The sequence below is a fragment of the Narcine bancroftii genome, chromosome 9 (genome assembly GCF_036971445.1).
Source record: "Narcine bancroftii isolate sNarBan1 chromosome 9, sNarBan1.hap1, whole genome shotgun sequence".
NCBI lineage: Eukaryota > Metazoa > Chordata > Chondrichthyes > Torpediniformes > Narcinidae > Narcine > Narcine bancroftii.
The window spans coordinates 1,251,018-1,265,055 of record NC_091477.1 but is presented as its reverse complement, the minus strand read 5'-3'; the positions used below and the strand labels follow the sequence as shown (position 1 = coordinate 1,265,055).

Sequence of the window (14,038 nt, the reverse complement as noted above, 5' to 3'; positions counted from 1 at the left end):
CCAGCACTTTTGTGTAAGGCACTTGACCCCAGCAACTGCAGATTTTCTTGTTTAACTACTGAAATCTTACCTGTTGTTGCATTGACTGCAACAGTGAAGATTTATTTATCCAAACTTTTATATTTCTTTTCTTTTTTTCCTGTCACATGACACATTGTACTCGTTTAATTTATACTAGGCTGTAGCGTACCTGTGTGCTACAAGTAGTACGTGGCCACGGGTACAGATGTTTTCCCTAAACCTTCCTCCCCTCACCTTGGACAGATCCCCTCTGATATTTTCCTACTGTTGTCCCGGGATCATTCGAGTCTCCGTTCCTCCGCATCGCCATGATCAACCAAGATTGTGGCCTGAAGAGGACGCGCAAAATCATTGAGGATCCCTTCCACCCTGCACACAGCATCGTTCAGCTGCTCCCATCAGGGGAAGAGATCCAGGAGGATCAGAGCCACCAGGCTGAGGAATAGCTTCTTCCACGGCCAGTGAGAATGCTGAATGACCAAAGGAACTGCTCACACTGACCCTCCCAGACTCTGCTATCTAGGAAACATGTATTTATTTTATATATGTATTAATGTGCTGTATAGGTATCATTTGTTTACATGTTACATACAGTTATGTGTCTGCATGTTTTTGTACTGAGAACGTTGCTTTGTCGGTTTGTACTTGTACGACAGGATGATAATAAACTTGAACTTGTCCATCCTATCCTCACATGGTAACGGTAAATGTTCCATTATTGTCATGTAATACCACATTTTTAGAATGTAACATACATGAAATTCTTTAACTTTTGTCTCCCATTAGGGAGAGAGTCGCCATTTTGTCCAGCGGCCCTCACAGAAACCTACAGCACCTGGTGTTCCTAGGTGGTCCCCACCCTCCAAGTACTGACCAGTCCTGTGCCTGCTTAGGTTCCGAGATCAGAGAATCCCAGCATATTCAGGCTATTAGGTGCTGTCACCTCTCATTGTCTGTTGTTCCAGAGCCCCAGCTCTGTCATCCTTGCATCATTCAACCTGTTTTGTGACATATGCACATCCAAATGCTTTTTTAAAATGTGATGAGAGTTTGCTCTGATATGACGGTTTCCTGTTCTTCTATTTCAGTTTGCTGAAAAGGAACTGTAGAGTCAGAGGAAAACAAATGAATAAACTGCACATTCTCTTTCACCCAACAATTAAATCAACGGAATAAAATGATAGAATTTCAGTACCAATATCACCCCAGCACAGTGTAACAGGCCATTCAGCCCAATGGGTCTGTACTAGTTGTTTTTGCCCCTTGTTTTCCAGCTTCCCTTAAATCCATCCACACTATTCGACTTGATCCTTTACGTCTGTAATAAGTCATTTCAGATGCAGCAGGCAGCTATTTGAGGGGAATTCACAAAGGAGGCTTTCTGCTACTAAACCCTTGTTCCTCCATCCCCTTCAGACATTAACCAAGGTGGGGGTAGCCTTCTAGTCTCTACCCTGAAAAGATATCTCATGTGTACTGATACTGAAATCCATTTGTCACCGGTTGAAGGGAAGTTGTGAGGCAGGACTGAGGGAGTGCCACACTCATTTGGAGCTCCATTGTCCTTTCAAATAAAGTCTGAGGGACACCATTTCCTGGTTACTTGTGCTACTCTGCACTGTGTTAGCTGCTCCCTCTGGTGGCCAGCAGTGAAACTGCAGCAACCATGAGCTGGCAGGAATCAGAATTTCTCCTGAACGTGTCAAAAATTCATTGTTTTGAGGCAGCATTACAGGTGCTAAATATTACATTTTAAAAATGAATTTGTGCAAATTGAGAGGAAAAATTACACAGTGTCTGTGGTTCATTGTCTGTTCAGTAATCTCCTGACGGAGGGGAAAAAGCTATCCTTGCACCTCTGGGTGCTCGTCTTCAGGCTCCTGGACCTCCTTCTCAATAGTAGCAGTGTGAAGAGGGTATGGCCTGGGAGGTGAGGGTTCTTGAAGATAAAATCTTCATTCGTAGCTTCTACCAGACAGTGATGCACAGTTCACCTGTAGAAGTTTACGAGAGTCTTCGGTGACATCCCAAATCTCCTCAAACACCTCACCAGGTCTAGCCACTGGCGAGCCTTCTTCATGATGGTATCAACATGGAGGCTCCAGGATAGATCCTCAGAGATGTGGACACCCAGGAATTTGAAGTTCTTGACCCTCTCCACTGCTGAGCCCTCAGTGAGGTCTGGTTCGTGTTCTCCTGATTTTCCCCTCCTAAAGTCCTCAATCAGTTCCCGATTTTTGCTGATGCTCAATGAAAATGTGAGAAAATTGTAGCAGCTCAGGCTGGTACAGAGGTGTCAGGACTCTGTATTTATTTTATATATGTAGTAATGTGCTGCATATGTATCATTTGTTTGCGTGTTACAGTCGTGTGGCTGCACGTTTTTGCACTGAGAACATTGCTTTGTCAGGATGTATTTGTACCTATGTGAGGTAATGGTAACAGTAAAGATTCCATTATTATCACCTCATACTACATTTAGAATGTAAAATGAAATTCTTTAACAGGCTACAGAGAGTTGTGAACCCGGCCAGCGCCATCACGGGCACCAGACTTCACTCCATCGAGGATGTCTAGAAGAGCCGGTGTTTTACAAATGCAGCTTCTATCCTCTATGACCCCCACCATCCAGTGGTATCACTAGGTTTGGTATCACCCAATGCGGTAACTCATGGTGTCACCCCCCACCTCCCCCCAGTGGACCTCCTCCTGTCCCCAGACCATACAGAATCCGAAACAATGTTTTTTGCACTAAATATTACTTGTAAATCATAATTCCCGTAGATCACTGATTGTAACGCTGATAGTCGTGAGATAAACAACTAGAAAAATTATTCCAGCATTATTAGTAACCGAGCAGACTCCTTTTTTGATTTTTCTCTTTCTTTTCTTTTAATTACTACTTCATACTCAAAATAGTTATTGATCTCACAAATACTAATGACCACAATATTGTAGCGAAAACACCAGGACATTTGACAAAAGCAGCGACTATAAAAACACCGGCAACAACGAAAACAACGGTGCTTGCTGATGGCGCACGCAGACAGAACCACATGATTCGAAGCGATGTTGTCATTGGGGAATAACGATGGCTCTGACTGGAGCCCATTAGAAGGTCCAAAAAGTAAATGAGCATCAAGTTTTAGCCTTGAAGGGGTATTGATGCATGTAAATTGGCCTGACAAAAATGTTTTTGTTGTTATAATGAATGACAGGGATGTTTTAATTAAAAAATATAATAAATTTCTGCTGAAACACAGCACAAACATTTTATAGCCAGTCATTTTGGTGTCACTCCTGATGGTGTTACCCAGTGAGGTCTGCACCCCTCTAGTGACACCAGTGCCACCAACCAGGCTGTACACGCTTCACTGCTCCCATTAGGAAGGAGGTACAGGAGCCTGAAAACAAGCTCTCAGCAGGTCAAAAACAGCTTCTCTCCCCCCCCCCCCCCCCCACTATCAGATTTCTGAATGGACAATGAACCACAGACACAACCTTACTTTCTCTTCTTTTTACACTAATTTATTTTTTTTAATGTAATTTCCACTAATATTGGCACCTGTAACACTGCCAGAATGAATTCTGTGATAGGTTCATGACAATAAATTCTGATTCTCGGCTCTGGCCTGAATGAGGGCAGCCTCATCAACTCGTTTAATTGACACCTATTAACATGACTAAACATTCTTTCTCCCGAGCACAGACTGGTCGTGGCCGCAGTGCGCACCCTTTGCAAAGTGAATAATTATTACTCTTCCACATAACACTGACAGCACTTCTCAGACCCACAGCCTCAACCACAGGGCAGTGCGTGCAGAGGAGCAACACTTCCCGAAGGTATCAGGTCCCACACCATTCTGACCGAAACTCATTGTCTGGGATGCCAAATCCTGGAACTTGCTCCTCAACAGCACTGTGGGAGCTCTTTCATCAGGACTGCAGTGGTTCAAGAAGGCAGTTCATCCCCACCATTTCAAGGTATTTAGGGATGGGAATTAGTATCAGACTTTATTGTCCTGAATTCTTGTCATTAATGCCATACGCATTAAATGGTCGGGCACTGAGGAGTGGGGTAGAACAGAGGGATCTGGGAATACAGATACATAATTCCCTGAAAGTGGCATCATAGGTGGACAGGGTTGAAAAGAGAGCTTTTGGCAACTTGGCCTTCATCATTCAAAGTATTGACCCAGTATAGGAGTTAGGATGTTATGGTAAAGTTGTATAAGACATTGATGAGGCCAAATTTGGATACCCTGATGAAGGGTTCCAGCGCAAAATGTCAGTTCTGAACCTTCACCTCTGCTGTATAAAGGACCTTGTTTGACCTGCTGAGTTTCTCCAGCATTTTGTGTTTTAACCTCAATCGCAGTGTCTGCAGATTTTTGTGCTTTACAGCAGCAATAATGTGCATTACAGGCAAAAAACTGCTCTAAATTACATTTCCATAAATGCACTATTTAAAAAAAGAATAAATTAGTGCAAAAACTATGGTTTGTTGTCCATTCAGAAATCTGATGGTGGAGGGGAAGAAGCTGTTTCTGCACTGTTGGCCCTGCCAGTGATGGGCTTGTCCCAGAATTCTGAATGCACAGAAAGGTTCCCACCTCCCCAATTTCCAGTCTTCAGCCACATCACCGGTACTCTGGAGCGGTCTTCCGCACCACGATCCCTCTCTCTGTTCTATGACCACCATGAGTCCTTGCTTCACGCTGAGTGAGGGCCACGGATCGTTGATATACGTTCACTTCTGTGCTCAGATCCTTCTCTACAGATTCCAGGGAACTCAGCAGGCAGTGCAGCCACCTTAGGGTGCCAGGGAATGGGTTCCACTCCAACCTCAGCCACTGCCAATGTGGAGTTTGCATATTCTCCCTGTGTCTGTGTGGATTTCCCCAGGAGCACTGGTTTCCTCTCAAGTCCCAGAGACCTGCAGGTCAGTGGATGAATTACCCCCAGTGTGTGAGTGGCTAGGAGAATCTGGGGGGAGTTGGTGCCAATGAAAGGAAAATAAAATGGAATTAGTGGAGGATTAACAGTGGTTGGTGGTCAACATGGACTTGACGGGCCGAAGGGCTGGATCCCTCCACGACTTCTGCACAAACGCTTGATAGTTTGGTTGCCAATCAGAGCATCTGATGTATCTGAGGTAAATGATGGTTTCTAACTACAGATAAACAGTTGGACTCATGTGTGTGAGTGTGTTGGGGGGAGGTGGGTGAGTGTGAGTGTGTGTTGGGGGGATATGTGTGTGTGTGTGTGTGTGTGTGTGTGTGTGTGTGTGTGTATGAGCTCTTTGCAACATAAAGACCTTAGAACCAGCAGCAGGAGTCAGCCATCTCTCCTGTTGAACCTGCTCTGCTGTTCAATAAGATCATGGCTGATCTGTCTACTTCCCCAGATCCCTTAGTCCCCCTATTCTTCAAAATTCTGTGGCTTAAATACTTTCATCGAGGCAGCTTCTAAACTTCTGTGGGCAGGGAATTGCACAGATTCAACACTCTCTGGGAGAAGCACTTCCTCCTCATCCCTGTCCTTGTCACATCTTGTCGCTGTGCCCCCCATTCTAGACTCACCTGCCAGTGGAAACAACCTCCCTGCTTCAATCTCATCTATTCCACTTATAATTTGATATATTTCTGTAACCTAAACTCCAGTGAGTGCAGTTCCCAACGACCCAATCTCTCCTCAATTCCAGAATCAACCTTTGGCAATGTGGAGGAATGTACTTCATTCAGGTTCTTCTAGAAGGGTGCATTGAATGAGCGTGGTTTTTAATCCTTTGTTATTTGAGGACTGGACGATAAACTCTCAGGCTTGTATCCTCTTCTCAAGTTCCAACACGACATTAAACTTACAAAAAATAGAGAACCTTTCATTGATTTTCTGCCTGTTTTATGTTAACAGTAAAATTTGATCCAGGAATCAATAAGGAATTCTTAACAAGGACTTTGTAATGAAATGTAACTAAAGATTTAAGAGAAGCACGATATTCACTTCACATCTTGTTATTAAGCAAATTGCTATCCATTGAAGACATAAATCTCCCAGGAACCTAACACTTTTAACATAAACCAATTGAAAGTCTGATATAATTAATCGATGAAAGGAACTTACCATCTGCACTGCTGCAGTGACACTGATCTCCTTGGGGCCTGGATCTCTGCTTGCAAAATACCAAGGAAGATACCAAGAAATAACAATATATTATGTGAATCATATTCCCCGCGGACACACTCCCCTGCGGACACTCACCTTCACGGACACTCTCCCCGTGGACATTCTCCCCCCCTGGACACTTTCGTTCCACGGACACCCTCCCCGCCATTCTTTACTGCGTCTCTTGGCTAAGCCTCTCAGTTCTGTTTTCTGCACACATTTACTGCAGGACCATCTACATCTCCCGCTGCCAACACTCTGAAAAATCCATCACACCTCAGTGACGCACTCTCCTCTCCCTCCTCCCATCAGGGAGAAGATCAAGAGTGTCAGATCGGGCATCAACAGGCTTAAAAACAGTTTCTTCCCTTGCAGCCATCAGACTCCTGAATGATTCCCAGAACAGTGACCTCACACTGCCCTTGTTCGGTGCTAGCTGTTCTTTTTCCTCTGTAACTCTACACCTTGTTCTGCTCTTATTCTTCTACAGCTCGGTGATACCAGGCCCTTCCTTCCGGCCCATGAGCCAGTGCTGCCCAATTACACCCAATTGACCTACAAACCCCCAGTACATTTTTAACAGTGGGAAGAAACCAGAGCCCCCGGGGAAAATGCACTTAGACATGGGGAAACATACAAACTCCTTACAGACAGCGCGGGATTCAAACCCCTGTCCCAATTGCTGGCGCTGTAAAGTCATTGTGCTAACCGCTATTTCAACCGAGCCTTTGTGAGGCTGTATGATGGTTAGAGATAACCTGTTAGACTGCTCGCAGAAGAACCCTTCTCACTTTACTGGGTAATAATGTTATAATAAACTTTAAATGATTACAGTTCACTATCAGGAAACCAGTTTTGTACCAACTCCACTACCTCCCTGCCCGTTGTAGAGGGCAGAGTTAAATCCATGAAAGTGTGCTGCACTGAAAACATTCGGTAACAACAATTACACATCCCACACTGGTAGAGAAAGAACATATTATCTGGAGGTTTGTGTCGAACCTGCCTGCTGGATACCCTCTGTCATTAAGGTGATGATTTAACGATAAGATCCTATGGAACAAAATAGAACAGTACAGGTAGAAATCTTTTGACCCACTGCTGACCACATTACACCATCCCATGGGCTGAACCTCTATGCCTTGGTACCTTTGAAACATCATTCTTGTATCTGCTTCCATTAGCTCCACCCCCCCCCCCACCCCCAACTAGTACTCTCCAGGTACCCACCGCCCACCATCACCTCAAACATGTCCTTCACACTTTCCACCTTATCGCCTTCAAGTATTGACATTTCCACTCTAGGCAAAGACTCTCTCTGCATGCCCGATCAGTGGCTAGCCATGATTTTAAAAACTGTCATCTCTCCCCTCAGCCTCCAGCCCAACTCTGTCCAACCTCTCCAATCCATCCAACATCCTGCTGAACCTCTTCTGTGTCTTCTTCACAAGCTTCCCACTATGTGGTGATCGGAACTCTCCACAATACTACAGATATGGCCATAGCAAAGTGTTAGACAGCAGCAAAGCACCTTCAGTGTTCTCCATCTGGTGAAGGTGAGCATGTCTTTACAATCCACTCTCAGGGAGATGTAGACTTGCAGTCCAAGATCCCTCTGTACAAGAGGACGTGAATGCGAAAGGAACTCCAGAATGCATGCATTTTACTTTCTCTCTCCAGCCAAAATCCACAAGTTTGGCTGGTGTAGGAATGAAAGCAGGACAACCACTTCCTTGGAGCTTCACAATCCAAAGCTGTGTTTTATTTCTGTAAGTTATACATGGCTTGGAGATGTCCGCATCCAGTCACGCACAATATGCTATGTACAATATACTTCACACACACAGAAAATGTTTATTATGCAGCAAATTGTTAAATGTTGATAAAACTTTAATGTAACTTTAGCAATTCCGTTGATAAGTGAACTTTCATCCCTTCCCACCCCACCACAGACAATGATCTGCAATGATTTATCCCATTATTATTAAATGAACTGTAAACAATCAGGTGCAATATGCCAATGGCCATGCCAACCTCTCAGCCAGCCTCAAACATCAGAAACACACGTGGCTTCACACCAACTAACACATGGAAAATAGAGGCAACACCACTGATGTGACTCCAGGTAATCCATTCATGGGTGCTGACCAGTCCCAGTGCTGGGACAGCGGCAGACAGTGAAGGCCGATGGCAGAACAGCCTGTCCACCAGAGGCTAAGGGAGCGGAGAAGGGAGGAGAGGTGGTAGATAGTAAGCGAGGAGAACAATCCTGGGATTGATGCAGTCTTGTGTTGGTGACAGCACGTTGGGCAATTCCCCACCATTGAAGTCGAGGTCCAAGGGGAGGGAGGTGGAGAGCTCAGAGGGAAAGCAGTCAGTGGGGCTGATATCAATCGGTCTACTGGAATGTCTGGGTGGCCGCTGGTTTGGTTCATAGCAAGGGGGATGATGTCAGGAGTGTGGAGGAATCATGAATGGGTGCCCATGTTGAATGTTGGTGAAGGAGAGTCACACTGCCATTCCGTCAGTGAATGTTACGTCCATGTTCCTCACACTGTCACGATTTCGGAGTTACTGTGTACTCATTGTCAGCCCTTCTGCAGATGCATTTCCAGTTTCTCCACAACCAGGGTATCATTGAAGAGGTTAGCAGCAATTCAATGATTGGTGGACATTAGGGAGTGTCCAATCGAGAAGGTGAACAGTCACAGTGTTTCTCCAGGGTAGGGAGTCTAAAGGTTTAAGGTGAGAGAGGAAAGATTGAAATCTCCAATCATTCATTAAACCACTGGGGTCAGCGTGTGGAGTCAAGAGGGGAGATTATCACTGACTGGAGTGGAGCCCTAATCCCACCATCCTGTCAGGTTCAGGACATGGGGATACACTGAAGAAGGCGGAGTAGGTGGGGTTTGAGGTGTTGGGAGGAGAGGTTGAAACTTTGTGATGGGGCCACTGGCTTGGGGTGCCATTCTGGGCAATGGGCCTTTAGGAGAGGGTGGAGTGTTGGGCCTTGCAAGCTGAGCTGTTGGGAGGGCAAATGGGTTCAGGAGGGAGGGTTCTTTGGAATAGAACGGGGATGTTCAGAATGAAGAATTGGGATGGGCTTGATTGGGGTGTAGTTTTATAGGTGGAGAAACTGGAGGGGGAGTACAGGTCAGAGTGATGTTGGAGGGCCAGGTTTGGGATAGGGCCGGGATTTTATTTCTTCACGTTTGGGAGCGGGGTAGAGTTGGGATTAGCAATGGAGATTTGACCATTGGGATGGGTTTGGGAATAATCTCTCTCCCTAAAACCTACTTCCCGTTTCAGCTCCAGCTCTGGGCTTTCTTTTATTTTTAAATGTAGACATACAGCTCGGTAACAGGCCCTTCCAGCCCACGAACCTGGGCTGTCCAATTACACCCAATTAACCAACAACCTGATACATTTGGGAGGAAACCGGAGCCCCCGGGGAAAACCCACGTAGGCACGGGGAAAACGTACAAACTCCTTACAGACAGTGCGGGATTCGAACCCCAGTCCCGATCCCCGGTCGCAATCGCTGGCGCTGTAACAGCATTGCTCTAACTGCTACGCTAATTGCACGGCACTTTATATTGTAGACAGAATGGTACACTGGCAGAGTGCAGAGCAGAGCATCAGCTGAGGTGGATCACTCCCAGCTGTGATCAGCCAGATACCCATGGACTTGAACTGGCCTTTACTGCAAACTCCCTCAGAGTCTCTGTACGTCCTGAGCCTTCAACTGTTGGGCCCCGAGCTCTGGAATTTCACCCTGACTCCTCTCCAACACTCTCCACCATCCAGAACACATGGGAGATTGCAGGCGCTGGTCCCTGCTACAACAAACCTGTGGAACTCTGCAGGTCGAGCAGCATTTGTGGGGGAGAAAGAACAGCTGGGTTTGCAGGCTGGAACCTTTCATCAGGACCCGAAACATCAGCCATTCTTTCTCCCACTGATGCTGCTTGACCCAGTGAGATTCTCGAGCAAGTTAGTATCATTGGTCCTTAAAACCCAATCAACCTCTTAGCCAGCCTCGTGGCCCTGTATTTTTTCCTTGTTGGCTGTCATCTCTGTGGAAGATCTTGGTTCATCTCACTAAAGGAAAGTTGATGTAACCACAGATTAAAGAATATTCAATGGTATTTCAGAATATCACATACCTCTATTGGGCAGGCACCTGACCAGAGTTAAGAACAGGACCAGTTTCAAAGTCTCAAAGCAACTCGATCTCAATCAGTGAAGTCATTCTGATTCCTCAGAATCCAAGAAGTAAGCAAAAGATGAAGATTTGGTGAATTTGAAATGTGCTAGATTCACTGTTCCCTCCCAAGCCTCAGTCCCTCACATCCCCATTGCCATCCCAGGCAGAGGTCAGTCTTTCCAAGGAGCAATGGTCTTGGAGAGAAGGGACAGAGGTTCTCTGGAACCAGACCTCCCACGGTGAGCAGGGGGAAGGGGAGAGGATGGGAACATCCGCAGGAGGTCCCTTGTTGAAATCCACTGTGACTCGGCACATTGTGGGCATACATGGTGTCTGGACAGTGGGCTCAACAGGTCTTGAGGTGGGCAAGAGTGAGGTGCCATCTGGGGGATGGGGTAGACAGACATCGAGGGGATGGACGTAGACAGATGTGCCGTCTGGGGGATGAGGGTAGACAGATATATTGTCTGGGGGGAATTGACGTAGACAGATTGCTACCTAGAATAGTAGTCTGCCAATGGGGGATGGGCTGGGTGGAATAACAGTGCAGAGGGAGGGGTGAAAACGATCAGTCTGGAGGGTGGAGTGTATTGCTTCAGGGATGGGGTAGACAGAAGTCTTAAGGTGGGGAGACTGTCTAGAAGATGGCTAGATAGGAGATGCCTGGAGGGTGGGGGTAAAAAGGAACATTGCCTGGGGGGTGGGGAGCACCATCTGGAAGGCTGAAGGTGGGGGTAGCAGGCACTTGGGGTGGAGCTGCAGGCTGCGGTCTGGTCTGGAGGCTGGGGGTGGACAGAGATGGAAGGGCCAGGTGTGAGGATCAGCCGGGGGGGTGTGGGTGTGAGGAAGGAGCTTCTACCACTATCCAGTCAATGCCCGGCCTACAGTGGCCAGCACGCCACTGGTGGTATGTCCACAACTGCACAGGAGCTCCAGGAACAGTGAACAGCGACTGGTCATTGGGAGAGCCCTGGACTCTAGAATAGCTGCATCAAAACCCTTTCCTCTTCATCAGCAGTATCTGAGGTGGTCACGGTTACTGGGAAACATGATGCAATGACAGGAGGAATGGGAAATGGTGTGTTTGTGTGTGTGTGAGAGAGAGAGAGAATGGAGAAGAGGGAGAGAGAGAGAGATATACAGATGCTGAACACATCTAACCCTGGAAGCTGCTTCAGGAAGAACCCTTCTTGATGTGAGGGAACGGTGTTGAAGTGGTGTGGACGATTCTGCTCCAACATATCCAATCTCACCACAAATGCCTTGATGGAGAGAGACAGTAATCCAGTCCTGGTCCACAACCATGAAACGGCCCACCAGCAACTTTCACAGTTCAAAGTTCATACTTCATATTAAACACTCAAGCATTCAGAGAAAATTAATTAACTTTGAGAACGTTGAGACTTTCGAAGAAGAGAAATATAAATCTAATCAACCCTTTAAAAAAAGACTCTTTAAATTGAGTGTTAAAGACCAATCCAGAAGATTATTTGTTCGTGGGGAAGCTAATATTCACCAGTTTAAATTTTCAGGCTAGCTACAGATCCCAGCCAGTGGAATAATTGATGATTTCTAGACAGGTGATTCCAAAGCTCAGTAGAGACTGGAATCCTCACTACAGTCCCCAGCTTGAGTTACCTGCACAGATGCAGAGGAAGAGTGGCTGAGAGTGGGCAAGGTATTCGCTGGAGCGATGTCTTGAAGTGTTGTGTCAAGCCGGGTTCCTGCAGAGTTTCCTGGTGGGAGGGGCATCCTAGAAGGGAGAGCTGGTGTCCAGAAAGACAGGCTCCGCAGCTAGGGAACACCGCCCCTTGCACTCCCCACCGGCCTGCGAGAGACCCCTGCAGTTGCTGCTGTGAATGTCCGGCCCTGAGGCTTCGGGGCTCCAGGTCGACCCACACTGCCACCTGCACATCCTGGAATCTGGCATTCTACTCCAGGCTGTCCTGTCAGGAAGGAGTAGGAGAACGGGTTAGTATTTCAAATCCTCGCTACTGGTGGGGCTGGGCCAGACAGGAGATTGGTCTGGTGCTGGAGGCTAGACAGGAGTCCTGTCTAGATATAAATGTGTGACGGGAGCTCTGGAGGACAAACAAGCAGAACTCAAATAGTTGGAACAAGATGGAGCTCCCTCCTTCCCCAGTCCCCGAACACACACCATTCCTTCATCTTCCCTCCTCTTTTCCCTGCACTTCACTTCTCTGTGATCTCCTTCAGTACATCTCAGGATGTAATCTCCCCAACCGTGCCTTCAGCTGCCAGAGCCCTAACCTCCTTGCTAGTCTCCTGAGCATGGTGGGCCTGTGGAACCAGAGTGGTGCGGTTTGGATACAATTATATTTAAATGACATTTGGACCAGGACTTGGATAGAAAAGGTTGGAGGGATGTGGACCAGCGTAGGAAGTGATCAGCTCAGGTGAACAACTTGGTCAGTATGGATGAGTTGGGCCGAAGGGCCAGTTTCTGTGCTGCGGTGCTCTATGACTATTCCTGCGGGGCATGTGTGATGGGAGTGTAGATCCATCATTTGCAACCACTCTGTGGTTATGGCCCCCTCATTTTTGATTTTCAAAGACTTGTAGATTCAGACAACAATATCCTTTCTACAACACTTACACATAACGTACAGAGTCTGTTTTCCTCTCCCTACCCCACCAATGCCCCAATACAACCGAGAATAAAGTTAATAAATTACACATAAAACACAAATACCAGTGAGGTCAACAACTCTTGGAGAAAACTGAGAAAACCTAAAAAAAAACCCCAGATACTTAAATAAAAAAAGGGTAAAGGTAACAGTCAAACAAAAACCAAGAGCCCGTTGCCTGCGCCACGGCCCATGTCTTTGATCCCGATCGTTTCCCTGCTGGGACAGGTTGTTTCATTTCTTTTATCCAAAGGGGTGAAATTTTATCTGCGTACCTATGTGCTGCAGATAAGACTGCCATACTCTAACGAATGTGTCATATTTCCTCTTTAAACTGTATGTGATTTTCTTCAGGGGAATACAACTCTGTATCTCCGTATTCCACCGTGCAACGTTTAGCTGGGAGTCGGACTTCCACATGACCTTATACATTTCCTGGCTACCGACAAGGTGACCTTAACAAACTGGATTTGGTCTCTGGACAGTTTAAAACTCACATCCAGGATGTTCCCCAGAAGGTACAATTCCAGATGCTGTGGAAAATCCACCGTTGTCATTTTTTTCAGAAGGTCCCCCAGGTCCTCCTGGAAGGACCTCACATTTGTACACAGCCAGGTTGAGTGGATAAAGGGTTCAATCTCCATACCTAAAGCACGTTTCTGAGATTTCTGATTTGGATTTATGTCGTTTTTGTGGTGTGAGGTATAGTTGATGCAGGAAGTTGTATTGCACCTGGCATTAATAACTGCTGCCATGCTATCCCGTCACAGATCTGACCAGCACCATCGTGGATTGTTGTGCCCAGGTCCAACTCCCACCTTTCCTTCAACCTGTGTAAGCCCGGCTTCAGGTCCTCACTTTGGAATAGAAGATACATCATAGAAATAAATTTACGCACATTCCCCGTTCGAATTAGAATCACCATGTCACTACACACAGGCAGGGTCGTAAATAGTCCCAGTTTATCCCTCAAGAAAGATCTTTGAGCAGATAGCAG

General features: G+C 46.5%; 1 protein-coding gene across 4 annotated transcripts in view; it reads right to left on the bottom strand.

Annotated features, from left to right (window-relative positions):
• Positions 1–7,915: 7,915 nt before the first annotated feature.
• Positions 7,916–14,038, bottom strand: part of flt4 (fms related receptor tyrosine kinase 4) — a 115,614-nt gene continuing 109,491 nt past the window's right edge. For 3 of the 4 annotated variants that reach the window (XM_069897955.1, XM_069897954.1, XM_069897956.1), the window contains one exon: positions 7,916–12,339. In XM_069897955.1, coding sequence (XP_069754056.1) covers positions 12,147–12,339 — 193 coding nt within the window. In that variant the 3' untranslated portion in view covers positions 7,916–12,146. The remainder of the gene's footprint in view (positions 12,340–14,038) is intronic. The other variant, XM_069897957.1, reaches the window with a different exon arrangement.